This window comes from Engraulis encrasicolus, chromosome 14 (genome assembly GCF_034702125.1).
Source record: "Engraulis encrasicolus isolate BLACKSEA-1 chromosome 14, IST_EnEncr_1.0, whole genome shotgun sequence".
NCBI classification, from domain to species: Eukaryota; Metazoa; Chordata; class Actinopteri; order Clupeiformes; family Engraulidae; genus Engraulis; species Engraulis encrasicolus.
The window spans coordinates 52,349,330-52,371,485 of NC_085870.1; the positions used below are offsets into that span (position 1 = coordinate 52,349,330).

At 41.1% G+C, this 22,156-nt stretch overlaps 3 protein-coding genes across 4 annotated transcripts; all 3 read left to right on the forward strand.

Annotated features, from left to right (window-relative positions):
- Positions 1-610: 610 nt before the first annotated feature.
- gng8 (guanine nucleotide binding protein (G protein), gamma 8) lies at positions 611-1,459 on the forward strand. The gene is made up of 2 exons (XM_063216614.1): positions 611-727; positions 1,331-1,459. Exons 1-2 carry the CDS (start codon positions 644-646, stop codon positions 1,457-1,459), a joined length of 213 nt encoding a protein of 70 aa, XP_063072684.1. The 5' UTR covers positions 611-643.
- A 1,535-nt stretch (positions 1,460-2,994) lies between these two features.
- Positions 2,995-14,705, forward strand: tmem45b (transmembrane protein 45B). 2 transcript variants are annotated; one of them, XM_063216616.1, is made up of 6 exons: positions 2,995-3,262; positions 4,845-5,068; positions 6,428-6,631; positions 7,038-7,222; positions 12,029-12,171; positions 14,067-14,705. In XM_063216616.1, the coding sequence occupies exons 2-6, from the start codon at positions 4,879-4,881 to the stop codon at positions 14,182-14,184; spliced, it is 840 nt and encodes a 279-aa protein (XP_063072686.1). In that variant the 5' UTR covers positions 2,995-3,262; positions 4,845-4,878; the 3' UTR covers positions 14,185-14,705. The 2 variants fall into 2 exon arrangements, with proteins under 2 accessions (XP_063072686.1, XP_063072685.1); XM_063216615.1 differs by having other exon boundaries at positions 2,995-3,257.
- A 1,322-nt stretch (positions 14,706-16,027) lies between these two features.
- Positions 16,028-22,155, forward strand: emc3 (ER membrane protein complex subunit 3). Its single transcript, XM_063216095.1, has 9 exons — positions 16,028-16,254; positions 16,862-17,022; positions 17,295-17,352; positions 17,478-17,571; positions 18,117-18,221; positions 18,641-18,722; positions 20,118-20,197; positions 20,600-20,682; positions 21,172-22,155. Exons 2-9 carry the CDS (start codon positions 16,868-16,870, stop codon positions 21,298-21,300), a joined length of 786 nt encoding a protein of 261 aa, XP_063072165.1. The 5' UTR covers positions 16,028-16,254; positions 16,862-16,867; the 3' UTR covers positions 21,301-22,155.
- Position 22,156: the final 1 nt, after the last annotated feature.

Sequence of the window (22,156 nt, forward strand, 5' to 3'; positions counted from 1 at the left end):
TTCTTTCCTCAAATAGAGCTGCCATGTTGAAGTGACCAATTGTGTGCAATGGGTTCAAACAGTCTCAGTCATATTAACCAATAAAAGAAAGTAACATTAATTCATAAAACATGCTCTAAATGTGTAGCTGATATGTCTTAAAGAGTGGCAGATCTCATTTTGAATTAATATTTTACACAAACATCTTTTAGAGACCTTTTAATATACACTGTCCCACATTAGGAAACCGATTGTCCCACTTTAGGGATAACCATGGTTTTTGACCAACTTACATTAATATCCAAATTATTCAAATTAGAAACACTTAACATGTTTTTAAAGGTTTTATTTGATTAGAGCACAACTAGAGGATGAAAATGGTGTAATTTGTTTGTATTGAAATGTTGTCATTAAATTTTAATAAACCACCAAAGTTGAAGTGACAAAAATTGTCCCACATTAGGGCATTCTACTACTTAAAATATGATTAAATGTGTTAAAAGTAAAAAAAAGCCATATGCACAAATAGTCACGTTTGTTCACTTTTGATCACATGTTAATGTATTACGCAGATTCTGATAGATGGGACTGTCAAGCCTATGATCTCACAGCAGGTTCCTGTTCTGTTGTTGTCAAGGTCCCAAGCCGGAGAGAGAACAGAACGATGTCCAACAACATGGCCAAGATAGCAGATGCCAGGAAAACAGTTGAACAACTCAAGCTGGAGGTTAACATTGAGAGGATGCTGGTTAGTAAATATAACAGATGGTCGAACGTTAGTAAACCTCCCTCCCGAAGCCTCATACAGTATCGCTTAATCTGTTAATGAGTTATCGGTCTGGACTAGTAATACTCAAACTTTTTTTTTTAACAAACACCCGCTTGAACCTCATCATAAGCTTGCCAACGCCCAGTATAACAAAAATAACATAACAGACTATTGACCCCATTTGAAAAGAAGTCCCACCCCTCTCAGCTGCCTCCTTCCCAATGCCCCCCAAAAGCTCCCTATAGCGCCCCACGGGGGTCTGTAGAGCCGCTGTTGAGAAACACTAGTCTGGCCCTTTAGCTCAGCGGTATCGTGCTGTTCCTCCCATACCCAAACTGGAGCGATAACTGGTAGGGTAGGTGGTAGGTTCGAGCCCCGAGTGGCAAACTACAGATCACCTAAGCCTCACCTCGAAATATTTTCATTTAATTGTGTACTGTAGTAATTGTCTGTATGTCCAAATGTTTGTTGTATGGCTCCTAAACGCAAGACAAATCCACTTTTCGGGCAATAAAGTTTTTCATTCATTCATGTGATGGATTTGACTCTACCATCCACCTGCTATGCCCCTGGTCTCCACAGGTGTCCAAGGCGGCTGCAGAGCTGATGGCGTACTGTGAGACCCATGCCAAAGAGGACCCCCTGGTCGCCCCTGTGCCCTCCTCCGAGAACCCCTTCAGAGAGAAGAAGATCTTCTGTGCCATCATCTGAGTCACACACACACACACACACACACACACACACACACACACACACACACACACACACACACACACACACACATAAACACAGTCACACGCACACGCACGCTTGCACGCACACACACACGCACACATATACGCGCACTCACACATGCACACCTTATAACTCCACTGTTCCACCAACAGTGCAGGCAAGGAGGTGCAGTCTAGGTCGCAGGTCAGGATGATGTCATGATGGACATACCAGAGCCATACAGAGGGAGAGTCGGGCAATCTCCACTGTGTCCGACTTCCGCATTAGAAAAATTAGCTGTTTAGCGTCTCAGAACTGCTCAGCGCTGCGAATGTTAGTGCCTAGAAGTGGGAGTAGCACAAAGCAAATGCAATGCGATGCAATGCAGGGAATATGACAAGACTTGCTGTTCGTAGTAATAACTTCAGATAAACATCACAGATGGAAAAACTGTTGTGATTATCTTTACCTAGACAGTTGACAGTTTACATATTTGTGGTGATTACCCTGCTGTATAGTTCATTAGTCCTTATTTTTGGCTTTTAATGTGGTGGTTCTATGTTGAGTCTATGGAAAGACAGCCGCTTTAGGCACGACCTCTGAAAGGCGGGGTTGCAATTTAATTCCTGGCAACTCTCCCTCTGTATGGCTCTGGGACATACAAAGGTGACCTGATGATGGTGGGGGTGGAGAGAGCGTCTTGTGTTTATCAGTAATCACCATATTACTGACATGTCAATATCTTCCACTTAAACTGTGAAATCCATCTTCTTTGATATGTTACAAATGTTAAGTTAAATCTTTTTGCATTGTGCGAATGTGCACATAAGCCTATGTGTGTTTTTGAAAAGTGAGACGCCACTATACTTTCACACTTCTAACATGGTCCCCTTGTCCATTTCACACACAAATCTGCAAAGCTTTTTTGAGTACTGTTCTGTAATTAAAAAAATCCAATCATTTCATCGACACGAGTGAACTTCATCATTTCCGTGTAGTTAATCATTAACAGGACTCCAGGTGAGTTTCTATATTGGGGCCATTGTGTGTGTATGGCGGCAGTAAAAGCTTTTGGGAAGGGCCAAAGTTCCACAGAGAAACAGAACTGGTCACTGCCCTGATGTTTTTCTATTTATGTCTCTTGTTCAGTTCAGGTCATCCAGAGTTTACATATTAACTTCAGTCATACAAGCACACCCAGCACAGCTCCAGTAGCAGTTTACAACCTGACTGTGTAATGTGGAGGAGAGAGAGAGAGAGAGAGAGAGAGAGAGAGAGAGAGAGAGAGAGAGAGAGAGAGAGAGAGAGGGAGAGAGAGAGAGAGGGGTGGGCGTCAGGAAACAGGAAACACATTTTCAGAAGATGTTCTCTCTTGTGATCTTTTATCATATGGATGGGTTAATGCATTAGATAATGTATCTATAAGGTCAATAAGGTTGTGTTAGGTCATTCATTCTCATGTTCAAGGGTTGTGCCCCCAAATAATAAAGCAGTAATTAGGCTACAGAAGAAACCTATGGCAATAAAACAACGCATACGTTTGTAATTAATCCCGATGATACAAATAGGCAGCACGTTTGCATATTTAACCTACTGAAGAAGGCTTCAAGTCCCAATAAAGTCCCCAGCTATGACTGACAAATGCCCTAATTCATAAGCGACAGCACGCACATACGCGCACACACCCTCATACAAAAGGCGCGGCAGCAACAGGTGCATCACATTAACCCCAACCATAACAGCAGCAACACAGCGGGTGCAGCAGAGGGTCCAGCCGCAGTAGGACAGAACTCAGGTAAGGTCATTATGCCTTTTATTTATTTATTTATTTATTTATTTATTTATTTATTTATTTATTTATTTCGACCAAGATGTTGTGGAATCAGACGTCATGTCTAGAAATGATCCGTTTATTCCCTTGCGTTGAACGGTCGTTAGCTGTCGTTAAAATGATAACGCGTGTGTAGGCCTATGGTTGATAACATTTGACTAGTAGGATAACAAATAACAGTTGCAGACATGGGGTAGATCATCTTATTACTGTCAGTCGCGGACGGTCATTTAATTTCTCTGAATATATTTGCCACCTGAGCAATCAAAGTCTGTTAAACAATTTATGATGGACGGCCAACAAGTGCGGAAACGCAGCAACCTATTTAAGTCATCAAATTTGCATGGAAAGTGTAGGTTATGAACCCACCCTCAAATATGATACAAATAGTTACTTTGTAACTCGTATTGTATCCCAGTCATTTTAATCCAGAATAGCTACTTCAGTCCTAGAATGTCAGACTGGAGCGGGTCACCTGCATCTGTCGCCACTCTGACTGACAGGTTGGACCTGTTCTTCCGCCGCGCGCAATTGCCTCACCTGGTCCTCAAAAGACGACAATGTTTGTTCCATCATTGTGGCAACATATGCGGTGTCTGTCATGATCGAAACTCTCAACAGTCCTTGAAGTTGTTTCATCGAAACTATTGTTTGCAGACATGTACATGTAATACAATATGTGCATTGTTCTTGATGATCTTTGAGAGCTGATAGCCTAAAACTTTGTGATCAGTAAAGGGACAGCCTTTTGCTTTTGCTGATCACGTCTGTCATATTGTAATAGGCCTACGTTTGTTTTCTAGCCAACGTTACAAGGGTCACCAGGGCCAATGGTGTGGTAGCCAAGGTCAGGTCAAGATCAGATCAGGTGTTTAACAGATTAAGGTTATTGGTCTTTCACTTCTTTGTCATTTTGTCTCCATATAAGTTGAGGATTCGTAAGAGAACCAAAGAAGAACTTCAGGTACCCCTGTAGGCCTATTGGTCAACAAAATCTCTCATAATGACTGATATCCTTGGGATTGTGTTTGTTTACTGTATGCGTCATGTGTGTGTTATGCGGCAGCTACAGGGGTTGGACAAAATAATGGAAACACCTGTCATTTTAGACTGTGTACCTGTTGCGCCCACAGTTAATGCTGTTGGATGTGCTTTATCCTTCTTGGTGGTATGCAGACATTACCTTGGATACTGTGGCTCCTGATACATTACAAAGACTTTCTGTCTAGGTCAAAGATGCAACAATTACATGTGCACCAAGAATTTCTCCTTTTTGAATTTTGATATGTCACCCATAATGTTGTGTGCATTGCAAAATGTTGAGCAAAACTCTTACCCTGCTAATTGAATCTTCACACTGACTTCACCTTACTGGCGCAATGTGCAATTCATGAAGATTGGCCAACAGGCTGGTCCACTTGAACCATGAAACTTTCCACTCTAAAATGAAAGGTGTTTCCATTATTTTGTCCAACCCCTGTATGTCCAAGACAAACCTCCCTCGGGACGAATAAAATTAATCTTGAATCTTGTTTGTTCATGATCTACCAGGGGCCCCTGTCCTTTAGGGAAGACTGTGAAGAAGATGGCCAATTTCAAGGGCCATGCGCTGCCCGGTAGCCTCTTCCTGCTGTTCGGCCTGTGGTGGTCTCTCAAGACTCCATGGAGACAGTGCTACCTCCAGGCCCAGGGCTCCAGGAAGAAGAAACTGCCGCCCGTCTTCAGGAAGATGGAGCTGGTCGAGGGATCACTGAAGGTCTTCTTTGCCTTTGTTGGTAAGACTCCTCTCCTCTCTTTATTCAGCTGGATTGTTTGCTGTGTGCTGCTCATTCTGTTACTATGCCTGTCACTTCATTCTCTGGCCCCTTTTGAGAATAGCTGAATATGGCAACAGTGCAGGATGATGGAATGATGAATAGTTATGTTTAAGTAGTTACTGTCATCAACAGATATAACACCTTTCAAATCCATTGTGCCCCCCCTCCTTTTTTTTTTTAGATCCATGGTGTTTTTATTTTTTTTTTCAAAATAGGCCTATATGTTGACGTTTCTATTCAGCTAATGTGTCCCCACTTCATTTTCTCTGAAGCTTCTCTTCTCCCAAATCGCCAGATCGTTATCTAAATGTGTGAAATGCTACCAACGAAATAACATTCAATACATTCATAATCATTTGTAGCTTGTTCGATTTTCACCTCCTCTTTTCCCTCTAACTAAACATCTTTATTTCACATGTGAACATTCTCATCCAGGACATCTCAGTCAAAAGGGTTTAGTCAGAGGCTAGTAATAGAGTTCTTTTACTAGAGTTCAAGTTTCAAAGTTTCAAAGTTTGGGCTTTGTGGTGAACTAAACAGGACTAAAACATGAACAGAAGCACATGGAAAACGAACACAAGGAACCAAAACAAGAAAGTAGCAACAAGACGGGCAAACCAAAGTACATGGACAAGGGAACAGGAGACAAGACACACATCAGTGGACAAAACAAACACACAGAGTCCAGACCCTGACAACTTGCTTTCTTGTGCTGACACAATTGGAAGTGAAATGAAAGATGCAACTGCTCTCTACTTTGTAGTAACAATAATAAATAATGGGAAAAGAAGGGGAAAAACATAATGATAAAAGGAAAAAGAGGGCCTAAGAATTTAAAAATTGGATGGCTTGAAGGAAGACATTCTTGCACAATCTCTATGTCCTGCATTGTATTCTATATTTTAAAAATGTAGTCGTTTCCCTGAGGGCAGCCTTTGAAACATGGAATAGCTCGGCTGGAAGGTGTCATTCATCATGCTTTTTGTCCGTGTCTTTGCTCGTCTTCAATATATCTCTTGCAGCCTTGGAAGGATGGCCCCGGTCTTTTTGAGGCTCCAAAAAGAAGCACAATTGCCTACCATACAACTACTGTGAATTCTTTCCACCTCTGTTGTTTATATCTTGTTTATGTTAATGTATTTTAATATTTGTTTTACCTGTCCAGGGACTGCAGATGGAAATTAGCTATATAGCTATAATCTGGCACAAGCCATCTTTTTACTTCTGTAATCAATGTGTATTGTGCATGGTCCCTGTTGAACTAAACTAAATAAACTAACTAAACTAAACTCTGTATAAACTGTTTGTTCTCGCTAGGCATCATGGCGGAGCAGTTTGTGCCGGACGGCCCGCACGCCCATCTGTACCAGGGCGGCTGGGTGAAGCTGATGAACTGGCAGCACAGCACCATGTACCTGTTCTACGGCATCTCCGGTGTGGCCGACCTCCTGTGTGCCACCTTGCCCCGTGCGCCGCCTGGCCTGGACCGCATGGCCCTCTCGCTCGCTCTGTTTGTCGAAGGTTGGTTTACCCTCCTCCCAGTCTCCGCCATCTCCCAAACAATCACATAATTTCAGACCAGACAGGCTCAGACAGATTGATTTAGAGTGATGCTACAAGAAAATCCTCAAGCATTGGAACAGGAGTGAATTATGGAATCTATTTAATTAAAAAAGTATTAGTGTGCTATTTTCACCTACTTACTTATATGCAACTGTTCAATTTAATTGTTGTTTGTTTGTTTGATTGCTGCTTTAGGCTAAGTGTTGCAGTCAGTTTAATTGCTTTATATTAGCTGAATCATTTCAGACTGTATTAATATTGTACACTTTTCCACACAGCACCCAAAATGCTTCAATGTAATGCTTGATAATGGTATTTATGGAACTTGTTTTAGAAATTACATTCAGTACGGTCTTTTTCTCAGGGTTTCTGTTCTACTACCATCTGCATGGTCGTCCCATGCTGGACACTCATGTGCACTCTCTGCTGCTGGTGGCTGTGTTTGGGGGTGCCGCTAGCACTGCCATGGAGGCCTTCCGCCGGGATAACCCCATACTGGAGGTCCTCAGGTCCAGCCTGGCCATACTACAGGGATCCTGGTTCTACCAGGTAGGGGTGTGTGCGTGTGTGCGTGTGTGTGTGTCGGTCCATAAATTATACCCACGGCTGTCAGTTCCTGACGAGCCTGCCACACCCCCTCTAGTTATTCTAGTTACTAGAACCTTAGCCTTTCATTTGGCTCCATCAAGGAACCGAATTTCGGTACCCAGTCCTATGTGTGAGTGTGTGCGTGTGTGTACTTGCACTCACTTGTGTGTGATAGGTCGATAAAGCCATTAAGGCCTTATCAGCCACAAAACCGTAAATTAATCTACCAGCCATTTTCATACTTTGGTTGTTGGTACTGGTATGTATGTGTGTGTACCGTATGTGTGTATGTGTGCGCATGCAAGTGTATTTGCTCTAACCACCTCTCATTATCGACCATTGGAAATGGCTCACGAGAAGTCAACAGACCAAAAGGAGAATGTGTTGGTTAATGCAGTGAATAATTGAAAAGGGGAGTTAGGGAGATGCAATGTGTATGGGACCATTGTTGTCTAATGAACATGCTTCTGTGTGAATTCAATGGACTGATTAAACGGGTGAATTATTAATTGTATGACACCTCAGCTGAGATGAATGCTGTGGTTGTGGTCTCACATTTCACAAATCACAATAGATAAGCATCAGAGGGCACCGCCGGTCAATGTGCTTCGCTGTGTATATTGCAGGATGCTGAATTAGGCGAATGGAGGATGTAAACAACAGGGTTGGGAAATGTGTGTTTGTGTAGTGCAGTACGTTTTGCCTAGCCTATCCCAGTATGAAAATGAGCTCTCGTGCTTGTTATTGCATTGCTAAGTGGCAAAGTCAACTTTGGAAAGCAAAGGTCAAAGACACTTTTCTGGCCTCAGGCATCAGGTGGCGCAATGGCATCTAGTAATGCCCATAAATTAATTAGTAATTGGTGGTTGATATGTTGCATGAATATGCTTCAATAGTCCACTAAACCACTACTACTGCTGAAAGAGTCACTGACCCATGTATTGTCTTTTGCCTGTGGTCTGGACACAGGCGACTTCCCTAATCAGTTTATTCCACTTGGCCACATAGTTGTGCCGCTAATTGCCTAATCTCCTGAGTCTGTGAATTGTCTGTAACAAATACAGTACGTGGCTGGTACTTTAACTTGAACCTGGCAGTGAGCATCAACAGTCTGTGCTCACACCATTTTGCACTTGAACAAATTTGCAATTTGTATAATCATTTGATTTATTTAAATTTTTCTGATGAACCCATTGACTTTTACGACTAACCCACGAGGCTTAAACGTATGACATGAGACACCACTGAAATAAGTCTATCCAAATCCTGCACTACTGTTTGTCTTTCTAGAGATCTGGTTGGAGCCCCAGATGTTTTTTTGTGTGGTTATTTTTAATATGTGGAAGTGTCTGGTGCTTCACCTCATAAAAGCAGCATTCAGTACTTCATTATATCCCCGAAACGCGGAGCGTCGGGGATGTACAGTCCCAAGAAAAAGTTTGTACACCCTTTGAAATTTCTTACATTTCTGTCAAAATTGATCATAAAACATGGTCTGATCTTCCCGGAAGTCTCAAGAAGGAACAATCAGAGTCTGCTTTAATTAATTCCACCCACACATTTACATGTTATCATATTTTTATTGGTCATAAGGCCATAGCATTCACAGGTGAGCAGGGCATAAGTAAGTACACCCTTGCGTTAAGTAGGTTTTAACCCTCAGTTAGTTGCAATATCATCAACCAGACTTGTCCTGTAGTTGCAGATCAGATTAACAAAACAATATGTTTGTATCTTGTCTCCCTCTTCTTTAGAGAACTGCCTCTCGTCAGCAAGGTTTGTGGGATGTCTGGAATGCATAGCTTTCTTGACTTCATGCCATATAATTTTAATTATTTTTTGTCAGGGCTTTGACTGGGCTATTTCAGAATGTGTATTTCATTATTATGAAGCCATTCTAAAGTCGATTTGCTTCTAAAGTATGGGTTGTTGTCACATTTCAGGACCCATACTCTTGTGTGCTTCAACTGTGTGACAGACTTCCTCACGTTTTTTCTGTAAAATATCACAATAAACTTGAGTTCATTGTTCCACTGATAATAGCAAACTGTCAAGGGCCTGAGGCAGCAAGGTAGCCGCATATAATGATGCTGCCGCCACCATACACAGAAGAGGAGATGTAACCAAGAATAGCTAAAAATGGGATTCATTCTGCCAATCTAAAATTAATGGGGTTTCTGTCCAAAAAAATATTGCTGCACCTTTGAGGTTTGCGAAAAAGCATTTATATGCTTCATAGAATTACAGCAAAATATTCTGTAGACCAACGTTGAAACCAAAGTTGAATTGTTCAGGGGAACACACAATGTCATGTTTGGAGGAGAACTGGAGAACCACACCTTCACCAAAACATCATCTCCACCTTTGAGTATGGTGGCGGGAGCATCTTTATATGCGGATACCTTGCTGCCTCAGGCCCTTGAGAGTTTGCTATTATCAGTGGAACAATGAACTCAGAAGTTTATCGAGATATTTTACAGAAAAAAGTGAGGTAGTCTGTCACACAGTTGAAGCACACAAGAGTATGGGTCCTGAAATGTGACAACAACCCATACTTTAGAAGCAAATCGACTTTAGAATGGCTTCATAATAATGAAATACACATTCTGAAATAGCCCAGTCAAAGCCCTGACAAAAACTAATTGAAATTATATGGTATGAAGTCAAGAAAGCTATGCACTCCAGACATCCCACAAACCTTGCTGACAAGAGGCAGTTTTCTAAAGAAGAGGGAGACCTGATACATCCAGATTGTTTTGTTAATCTGATCTGCAACTACAGGAAACATATGGTTGAGGTTATTGTGACTAACTTAGGGTTAAAACCTATTGAATGCAAGGGTGTACTTACTTATGCCTTGCTGTCCTGTGAATGTTTACATCTTATGGCCAATGAAAATATGAAAACTTGAAAATGTTTGGGTTGAATTAGTTAAAGCAGACTCTGGTTGTTCCTTCTTGTGATTTCCGGGAAGATCAGACCATGTTTTATGACCAATTTTGACAGAAAGGTAAGAAATTTCAAAGGGTGTACAAACTTTTTCCTGGGACTGTAATGGTTTTGCGTCCGCCGCCGCCGCCGCCGCGTAAGGTCTTTCGTGTTAACGCGATAACTTTTGAACGGATATTTGGATTTGTCCCAGATTTGGTGTGTGAATGCTCTAGGGCAGGTTCATGAACTGATTCGAGTTTGGAGGTCAACAATTTCAAGATGGCCGAATTCAAGATGGCCGAATTTTTGTTTGGCCCATAACATTTGAACGGATATTTGGATTTGTCCCAGATTTGGTGTGTGAATGCTCTAGGGCAGGTTCATGAACTGATTCGAGTTTGGAGGTCAACAATTTCAAGATGGCCGAATTCAAGATGGCCGAATTTTTGTTTGGCCCATTACTTCTGACCAGGTGGATGGATTTGTCCCAGATTTGGTGTGTGAATGCTCTAGGGTGGGTTCATGAACTGATTAGAGTTTGGAGGTTAACACTTTCAAGATGGCCGAATTCAAGATGGCCGAATTTTTGTTTGGTCCATAACTTCTGACCGGGTGGATGGATTTGTCCCAGATTTGGTGTGTGAATGTTCTAGGGTAGGTTCATGAACTGATTCGAGTTTGGAGGTTAACACTTTCAAGATGGCCGAATTCAAGATGGCGGCATTTTTGTTTGGTCCATTACTTCTGACCGGGTGGATGGATTTGTCCCAGATTTGGTGTGTGAATGTTCTAGGGTAGGTTCATGAACTGATTCGAGTTTGGAGGTCAACAATTTCAAGATGGCCGAATTCAAGATGGCCAAATTTTTGTTTGGCCCATTACTTCTGACCGGGTGGATGGATTTGTCCCAGATTTGGTGTGTGAATGCTGCAGGGTAGGTTCATGAACTGATTAGAGTTTGGAGGTCAACACTTTCAAAATGGTGGAATTTTTATTTGGCCCATAACTTCTGACTGGGTGGATTGATTTGCCCGGTAACTCCTTAATTTAATGGTTCACCATTTCAGTGAATCTACCATATCAGGTAGGCCTACAGTGTAATAACCAGTGTAACAATATTTAATACCATGTAATACTAGTGTAATACCAGTGTAAAAATAGGCAATACCAGGCACAGTGTAATAACCAGTGTAACAATATGTAATACCATGTAATACTAGTGTAATACCAGTGTACAAATATGCAATACCATGTAATACCACTTACACACAAATAGCCTACATGATATAAGTACAAAATTGGTACATGGTGTCACACTGGTATGACGTGGTATTAAATATTGTTACACTGGTTATTACACTGTACCTAATGTGGTATATCCACTGTAATAGTGAACCATTAAAACAGTGTTACCATTTGCCCCATTTTTTCCTTCATTTTCACAATAGTCATTTGGTTTTAAGCCTCTGCACGTCATTGATCTATGTATAGATATTAAATATATCTATTTTATATTTTGTATTTATCATAAACGTTCATGAAAAGGTGGACGGGAGTGGTAGGAATGATTGGGGACTGGAAGCGTCGCGTTTCGGGGATATACCTTAAGCAGTCGAAGGCGACTGCACAGGCAGTCTAGTTCAAGCTTGTAATGCTACCAAAGGCATTCAATTTAAATACACCAACATGAAGCTGAACTGCAGGACATTTTGGCCAACTAACTACCCATCTCCTACATTACAGTGGTTGACAAATATGACTATTATCTCTCTCTCTCTCTCTCTCTCTCTCTCTCTCTCTCTCTCTCTCTCTCTCTCTCTCTCTCTCTCTCTCTAGATCGGTTTTGTTCTGTTCCCCCTGAGCGGACCTGAGTGGAACCAGGAAGACCATGGCAACATGATGTTCACCACCATGTGCTTCTGCTGGCACTATGCGGTGGCCCTGCTCATCACCGGCATCAACTACGCTGTCGTCTGGAGGTAAGGACATCAGACTGCCTTTGCTGAGCCAGCCGCCAGTCATTGGGTTTCTATTGCTATTAAACATAATTATGGCTGCGTAAAAGAGTTATAGATCACCGCACACTGGTCTTCTTTGCTGGTAGCTTATTAGGTGAACAACACATTACCATATTGCTTCATCAGGTTCACTCTGACATTTCGTATGTCACCCATAGATGATAAAGGTGATTACCTGGTCACATGACCTCACCCACTTTCATCCAGTCCACCCATTTTAGTGCCAGATATCACCCAATGCTGATCCAGGCTTGTATATCATCACAGAGCATCCTACCATTTCAATTCCTATACAATTTAACCACACTTTATTTAAAAAAAATCACATACTTATGGCTGCTTTTACATGTGGGGATAAGAACTCTGGTCATAATTTTGTCTTTCATGCAGAGTCTCTAAAATAAGTTTGCTGTTACTAAAATGGTAATGACCGAGTCTTAATCTGTTAAAGTTCTCAGTAATGTCATGTCAATGTTGTTAGGATGTACCGGTAGATGTGTTTTCCTTCCCTGCAAACAATGAGTCGGATTGCTGGGTATCCCATTTGCAGATGAATTTCATTTAACCCCAAACAGTTAAGTCTTTGGGTGTGCAACAAAGACTAGCAACTGGATCGACGAACACCCCCCCCCCCCCCCCCCCCCCTTCCCCAAAAAAAAAAAACCCACCCGCTCAACACAATTCTATTTTTTATGATTTATGAAACTGTCTAAAGGAAGGATAGCCTCACCAAACTGTCAAAGAAATATTTGTTTTGATATTTGCATAAAGTAAAATCCTATCGCGTGCCTTGGGCTTTTCAGGAGGCTAGGGTGCCACTCCCCTGTGCAAATATGACCTCAAACTACCCCAATCCAATAAAACTTTAAAATTAGATGAAAGGTCAAATCAAGTTTATTATGTAGCACATTACATTGAAATGTGAAACGCAACGTGAAAAGATCCCAAAAGATCTCAAGAATGAATAAATCCTAAAATATAAAAACATATAGAATGAAATGTAAAAGTAATTTCATGGTGTAAGTACACTGTAACACACACTAGCACATGATAATTACATAGCTGTTACACCAGTTAGTCCAATATACCCAATGAAGTAGATAGGCTGTGTTGTTACTGAAAAGCACTAGGAACCCACCACAAAGTTGATCCAACCAGTGCAGACTTAAGTACACGTCTGCTGCTTATTCAGATAAGTTACCTGGAAAAGCCTAATGCAGCAGGGACAATTCCCATATAGGCTAATGGCAAGAGGTGGCTGCAAAGAAGAGGCTGAAGGATCTGCATTGTAGTTGCAGCCTTTCAAGTTTTTAAACGGCAATGCCATTTATTCAATGTCCGCACACAGCGGACCGGCACACTCACTCCCGTTTTGCTTTTTCATTACCCAGTGACTGTTTTCAAGCTATTTTCAAGCTTAGAATAAATAGCTCAAAATGGTAACTCTGAAATAAATTTTAAAAAAAACTAAGAAAAGTGTGTGGACATTTCATTTTATTTTTTAGCCTTTTTTTGTCCTGCACCTGGATTTTGGATGTGTGCATCATTACTTATTTTATTTTATTTGTTCCAGATTTTTCAGATGAATGCATAGCACAACAATCTAATAAAGCATTCTGCAAATGTTTCACTCTTGGATCTTTGAAGGGTCACATTTCCTGGTTGATTTCTCGACATCTCCTGCAGAGGGGCAAGCTAACCACACTAAATAAGTTTGGAGTCGCAGAAAGCTGTTGATTTCTCCAGATGTGACAGTTTTGCTTCCAACTTGCGAGGCAACTGAAGGCAAAAAAACTGACTTGGCATTTTATTTTGTTAACCGCTACACTTTCTGATTCTTTCCATGTCCCCTGCAGACTTGTGAGCCGATGCGCCAGCAAACCGATGTCCAACCTGGAGTTGGGACTACGGAAAAGTGGAACAGAGGACTCAAGCTCCCATAAGGCTCTGCTTCAAGAATCAGATGAGGAATAGAAAGTCAAGGAAAAATGTGGGAAAGGGGTTTTTCAAGTTGACGCTATAATATGACATCATCGCATAGCCTAAACCGAGCACAAATACTTGAGCTGCCATTTGACTATAATACAATAAAATATCTGAGTAATTCTGAAGACTTACTGATTCACATTTGATTATCTAATGGCAAAGTGCTGTAACTATTTAAAAATACAAACTGAGAAAAATGAATTTGAAGTTGTCATGCTGTCTAGTCAAACATTATTGTATGTTTTCATGAATTACTTTCTTCGAGGGAAGAAGCAACACGTTCTTATGAAGGTCTTATGAATTCAAAATCCGATTATTTAATTGTGAGAAACATCACAGAATTAACACAACTAATCTACTGCTGTGGCTGTAAAATAATCTTCTGTATTCTTTTTATGAACTGCAGCATTGTGTGAAGTGAAGTAGGCCTGTACATTTGCACACCATCCATGCACTGGTTTCTGTCTGTCTTTATTAAGGCAAAATATGTACATACTTGTAATGTCATTAAACGTTTTTTTTTTCTAACTTATGCTGAGGTCTTTGTTTTTTTAAGCGTTGGAGCTTGCTTGGCTTCTGGACACACAAGCCACCTGTCTAATTTGCCCAATATCCAATCCAATCCTTTGATCTCAAATACACTGTCAGAAAAACACAATTTTTGACCATTCAACTTGGTCTAATTCCATCTACCCTGCCACACCACAGAGTTAAGTACACTTTACATCAATATTTTCTGCTAAAATCTTGTGTCGTGGTAATCGGACAGTAGGAGTGGCCACTTAGGTGCTTCATCTAACCATAACCTACTCCAAGACAGTCAATTGTTACTAAAATGACCCCAAGTCAATTACAGTTCACTGTTGTCCATTGGCACTGTTTAGCACTGCTATGTCACCAGCTTAGACAACTCTTCCAAAGTTTAGACGGCTCAATTTAAACTTCCCTGTAATTGTCCCTGCCTCTGACCAGAAAAGTCCATACTGGCTTTGCATTTGGCTTTCTTAAACTCTCAACAAGAACCCCCCCCTTGACTCTTTGGCCCCAGTAGACCCGTGCAGTCTGTCATTCATTGCATGCATTTTGGAATAGAGATAAAAATTGGAACAGAGATAAAATCCGGAACCAAACTTTTGGCAACTGTTTGAATGGGTGGGGAGGCGGGGGGCATGCTACAAATTTGTGGAACCCACAGAAATATGCCTATGTGTCTTTGGCGAGGCCCCTGAAAAATCACTGAGCCCCACAATCGTTTGTCTTGGTTCAAACCCTCCTCACCAACCCTTTGTTTGAAGGAAGTCACTATAGGCATATATAGGCTATATGTAGGCAATTTATTGGATTGAATAATCTTGGCAATCTTCTGAGAATGTTTATACATTTCAACAGGCCTACCCACTAGGCCAGGGATGTCAAACTCAGGCCCGGGGGCCAAATCTGGCCTGCGGAATCATTTTATGTGGCCCGCGAGATCATTTCAAATGTGTATTACAGTTGGCCCTCATGCATCATTATATTTCATTACATGAAATTTGGTGTTTCTCAGTAGTATGAGCGGGCCCAGGCCACTGACACAGCTCACACTCCTATGCAACACAATATGTGCCAGTGTGTGTGAAATTCAATTAAGTATTGAGTATAAATTAAATTGAGTATTAAGTGCGTGCCTGAACGATTTTAGTCAATTTATTAAAAATAAATCTTCGTTCCATATTTTCATTTTGGCCCTCGGTCAATTTGAGTTTGACACCCCTGCACTAGGCCATGAAGTCACTGGGGAGAAAAAAGCAAGGTTAGAGCTTTTTAGCACTAGATGGCAGTACCTCTCAGATTCTTTCCGTCGGCAAGATCATCGTCATCATCATCACCCAGCCTAGTGCCAAAGCTGATCAGAGCCAAGCCATCTCGCGTCTGTTGCGACCCGACTCCTGTTCCTGTTTGCAGCTGACTACTAGCAATTGATGCTCGAGGTTGCTGATGCTGCGACAGTTTGAAGTTATCGGACGTGGCATAACCAGGCGGTTTTCAATCTGAATGCCGTCAAAACTGCTCTGAGAGGTAATTTATGTGGCCAATTTGCATCGTCGTAAACCAACAAGAGAGATTTCGTCCATCTGCCCGGCTAGCATGGTTTGTTCCACAGGCTAGCTAGCGAAACCGTCATGACATTTGGACATCGTTTGCCATCTAACTGGCTAGCTACAAGAGTACTTGCAATAGCAATCGCTCTAACCACGCTATTGTCTTTTTGTTCTAGTTACTGAAGTTTGCATGCTTGCTTGAAGCATAGCACAACACCGTAATTAAACAGGTGCCCTGCCATAAGTGTCATCAATGAAACTGGGACCAGGACATAATCTGTCAAATGAAGCTAGCTCTAACTAAACAATGGATGCTAGTTGATGTTCCCCAAAAACATACCCGCTACGTATCTCTACCCTTACTCAAGACTAGCCATTCATTTGTTGAGTAGTTCTAGAGGTACTACATTCTTTCAGGTTTAGACATGTCACATTTGACATACCTACTTTTTATGGTAGGCTATGCAAGGAATTGATCTGCAATGACATTATAGCGTTCTGGTGTGGTAATATGTTGCACTGTAAAGAAACCATTCTGCCATTCTTCAATTCACGACTTACTTTTACTTTGCATGGCATTTCAGCTAACCATGGCAGAACCAGAGCTGTTGTTGGATTCCAACATTCGTCTTTGGGTGGTCCTACCCATTGTCTTCATCACTTTTCTCGTCGGAGTAATTCGACATTACGTGTCCATACTACTGCAAAGCGACAAGAAACTCACATTAGAACAAGTCTCAGACAGGTAATGCTTTATCTCAAATTCAAACAGGTAGACAATGTTTAGAAACCTATTATTACACTGCACTATTGACAATTTTGCAAAGCAAGTTATATAGTTTAGGTACTTGTGTGTTAGGCACTACAGTCTCTGCAGGAGCAGTGTTGGCTTGGCTTTTCTCAAGGGTACTTGACCATGCAGCCATGCATTAGGGCGTAGAGTACACCACTCACATTATTCCTACTGTTAGCGAATAGAGATAATAAAATACCCTATTGTCTTTGTCTTCTTTGCAGCCAAGTACTTATCAGGAGCAGAATTTTAAGGGAGAATGGAAAGTATATTCCCAAGCAGGTGAGCTTGATTGACGTCAAATGTGCATTCAATGAATACTGTGTGTGTGCACGCCATGCCAAGAATTTGTAACTTTATTGGTTTAGCTGTACATCTATTTACTATATTGTCTTTCTCCTTTACAGTCATTTCTCATGAGAAAGTTTTATTTCAACAACCAAGAAGATGGATTCTTCAAAAAGACCAAAAGAAAAGTCGTCCCACCCTCCCCGATGACTGGTGAGAGAAGCTTCCCATTCATTGTATTCTTACACAAGTATCTTCTGAGGATAATCTGACAGTGATCTGAAATATCATTTTAAGAAGAAGCAACGATGTTAAAGTTTATTTCGCTGTACACAGTAGCAGTAGGCAGCAATGGTAGAATTCTGTTAACAAGAGTAATAGCAGAGAGAGTAGAGAGAGAGAGGTTCCATTGGCCCATTGTTTCCTGGTTCTATTATGGCCCCCCTTAGGCAGACCTAGGCAGACCTAAGGACTGTTCTATTCATTGTAGGAGCATTATGACACGGCCCTTTAGGCAGACCGGAACCTGGTCGCGTTAGGTGCCCATAGAAACCTATTATGTTGGCATATCTCTATATACTTAAAGAATCTCTGGTAATAGTAATAGTTGATGGTAATGGAGTTCTACCATCAAGGCACGAGGGAGGAGGGATTTTCAATTAAATAATTCAGATGTTCTATTAAAGAATGTTGTGGAAATTCCCGACTGGAATAATGAAAAATTATTAAAAACCTACAATTTTCCCCCTCTTTTGCAGATCCTAGTATGTTGACAGACATGATGAAGGGAAATGTGACCAACGTGTTGCCGATGATCCTCATTGGTGGCTGGATCAACTGGACGTTCTCTGGATTCGTCACAAGTAAGAACAAAGTCTATTGAACTGCTATGTGCCTAATGTCTGTGGCGCAACTGAAATACTCCTGTGTGCTGAATGTAGCTCTCGGGAAAGGCTGGGTGGTCACTGTAAATCAGATTAACTAGTTATGTCAACCTCAAAATTATGGTCCCTCCCCATTGAAATGTTTCAATGATTCATCAGCTTGTTAGAGGATGAAAATCACTGCGGCTCTCCATGGGCTATTATTGCGCCAGGCAAGTCTGGAAAAGTAGTTCCCAACAGTTTTTAATTTGAGTGAGGTGTAAGGCAGACAATAATGCTTCCAATCATGGCATGAACTAAGAGGAAAAACTGCTTTAGTGATGGTGTGTATGAAATGGTAACTATGTGTCAGAGGTCTAACTGCTATTTCTTCTTCTTCCTCTTCCCCGCCCATGCAGCGAAGGTGCCTTTCCCTCTAACTCTGCGCTTCAAACCAATGCTCCAGCAAGGGATTGAGCTGCTCTCTCTAGATGCGTCATGGTGGGTACTGGGTAGCCATTCTTACTAATGTACTGAGTACTGTTATTCACAGTATTGGTTTAGTGACTTGCCACAGCAAGTGCTGCTTGCTTATCTTGTGCAAGTCTGGAAAATTGAAAACGGAGTAGCTCCGAGGCTTTTGCGATAGAGACACCTTTTAAACAATAACGCGACCGGCTCGGCTTGGAGATGTGATGTTATGCTATTGCTTGCCCGTACCGTTTTTTGTCAATTTTGTGTGAATTTTGGTCCCCATAGAAAATAATTGTGGAATCTTGAGATGGAATGTTCATACCCTCCAAAACTAGAACAGGTGTTCCATTCTTAGCGGCCACCTGACTAGGATTGTAGAACCCCGCAGTACAACACTTCTAGTCAATTTCATATTGGCTATGTTTACATGAGGTTTTTAATTCTGAATTAATGATTCTGAATTAAATAGTTCCGTTGAGTTTACTTTGATCTTTCATTTAATTCCGAAATTAAGAAGTGTTTACATGACATTTTCAAAGCGGAATTAAGCTTTATTCAGAATTAAATGGAGTTAATTCTGAATTAAATGTCTCATGTAAACGTAGCCATAGTCTTGCTGGGAAACTAATTATAGCCATCTGCTTGGCTTTGCGGCTGTGGTTTTGTGCTTTTCAGATTTTATATATAATTAGCTAAGTTAAAATAACATGTATGTTATTTATTTTGCTAAAACTGCTCAGCTCTAGCACAAAAGGCAGGCCCACTTTTAGGATTTTCTGTGAGAATGCAATCTTGTTACACTGTTATCATTTTATCAGTAGTCAGCATTTTTATCCAAAGCCACTTACAAAACACAACCTAAACAAGCTGCAGATGTATTCAAGACTACAGAGTAAGCATGGCATAGCTCAGTGTTTTCAACAGGGGTGCCGGGGAACCCTGGGGTGCCGCGGGCCCCCCTCAGGGGTGCTGCGGAAACATGGCTGATGAATGAATTATGTAATATAATACATATTTGTTTAAATTGATAAGTTAATGCTAGTCAGTGGAATCTTTCAACTGCCTATTACACACAATAAAGTAAATATAGGTCTCCCCAGTCAGCTGCAGCTTCGAATGTAGGTTGTGTGATGTCTCCAGATATGTTACTTTTCTAAAATTGTGTGGTATCGGATGTGATGCCATGTTACGGCTTGTTGGTTTGGGGTGCCTTGAAATTTTTCATGAATTGAAAGGGTGCCTCACCTAAAATAAAGGTTGAGAAACACTGGCATAGCTGACTATTTCTGAGTGAATTGTGAATAGAAAGGTGTTTTTTCCCAGCAACCTTGAAGTTTGTTATGAATAAAATGTGGCTCTGTTATTAAATTGTTATTCCACAGTGGGTGATACCGTGGCCTGAGGTCTGCTCTTGTGTTTTAGGGTGAGCTCTGCATCTTGGTACTTCCTCAATGTGTTCGGCCTGCGAAGCATGTACTCACTGATACTGGGACAAGACAATGGTAATGTTTTATATATGTACATTATGTTATTGCTCAAGTGTGTGTATTTTTCATTACAAGCCTACAATGAAGACATGGTGTTTATATTTACTTGTACATAGGTGGTAAAACGGAAGCCAACTTCCAGATTAATTTTTGAATTATTATGAGTCAACAGCTTGGATTTAAATGACAGTATGAGTAGAACCCATAAAAAGCAACCAAGGAGGAAGGCAAGACTCGGCTTTCTTTTCTTTGAGGAACTAATTACTTGGTGTTGGCAAAAGCAGATCTGTTGTGTTTAAAACATACTACAGGGATCATGTTCTAAAATGTGCATTGCTTTAGCTGTTTGAAAGGGGGAAAAAGGGTCTTGATTAATAATTTCCAGATGAACTAAAGTGATTGAGCATGTTGCTACAGGTGCGGATCAGTCTCGGATCATGCAGGACCAGATGAGCGGAGCCGCCATGGCTATGCCAGCAGACACTAACAAAGCCTTCAAGGTAACAACATGGCGCCAACAAGGCATCCTTTTTATAACTCTGTGGACATTGGGGGATTCAATGCTGTCTTCAGTTTTATATGCGGCAAATCCTACCCTATCTCTCTCCCACTTGCTTTTGGTTGTTTTCATTTCTGTCGCGAATCAAACTAAACATGTAGAGGCCTGAGAAAAATAGCGTCTAATCTGTTCAACAACATACAGCACATCACATCAAGGCATAACAAGCCAAACCCCCCCACATTTTACTCAATGCCTTCATCAAAGGCAACATGCAAAAAAAAGACAAGGCAATAATATATACAGTAGTAGGGAGGAAAAAGAATTAGGGTCATTTCAATGCTTTTGTCTTCCTGTACTCTTGTTAGTATCAACAGCGACCCTAGTTGAACTGCAGACATGGGTTGGATGGCAAGTTTGGACGCTGTATGTAAACCCGCTGTGGTAGTGTCTAAACAAGCAATCCTATTTCTGTTTTTTTGTTTTCCAGGCAGAATGGGAGGCCCTGGAGTTGACGGACCACCAGTGGGCTCTGGAGAACGTGGAGGACGAGCTGATGAGCAAGGACTTGGACTACTGTGGCATGTTCAGCCGAGAGCTGCCCACTGGAATCTTCTAGTCACCAGAACGCTATTTTTTTCAGTCCCCCCCCCATACTCTGCTGGAATAGGCTGTGTGGGCTCGCTTGGCAATCCATTTCCACCCCATTGAAGATGACGGACTATTTTAATTAAGTTGACTATGGAATGAGAAGTTGACGGCTGGACCTATTTTACCGGTTTGCTACTGCCTGTAGGGGTGTGCCGTGTCTAAACTTGTCAAATGCATGCACTGTGTTACACATTTTAACTATGCGACTACACTCACTCCTTTGGTAATTTGTAATATTGTAATATTAATCATGCTATCCACTCCTATTTTTTTGCTGTCAAAAGGGAGATGTCTACATTGCTCCTCCATGGATCCACTCTAGAAAAGCCAAGCCAAACTTTATGAACACAGACCCCCTTCAACCTTGAAAAGTCCTATTTGGTTTCCTGTTAATTTAGTTGCAGTGTTTAGATTCACTATCGTTTTTTTTCCTTTTAACTGAAATGACTGAAAGAACTATTTGTTGTGACCACTGAAAAAGGAAAGCACATCTTAGGGTTTTTGTTTAGAGTAGGATAATGTGAGCAGAATCTTTTCATGTTTATTTTCAGTATACCAATTGTGCATTCATGTGCTCTCGGAAACTCGTATTTACGAGTCTCGGAAACTCGCGTGTGCACAATAAGACTGGTAACGTCTCACTCACTGCATTCCAATTTGGATTTTCATTTGATGGAAAATCTAGTCACCAGTTTAATAAGCATCCACCATTTTCTTAAATGTTCATTTATTATTGTTTACAAACTATTTATTTCATTTTAATTGTTTTGTAACATGTTTTGTAAAAAATATTGCGCCACATTAAAATATGTTTGTCCTCATAT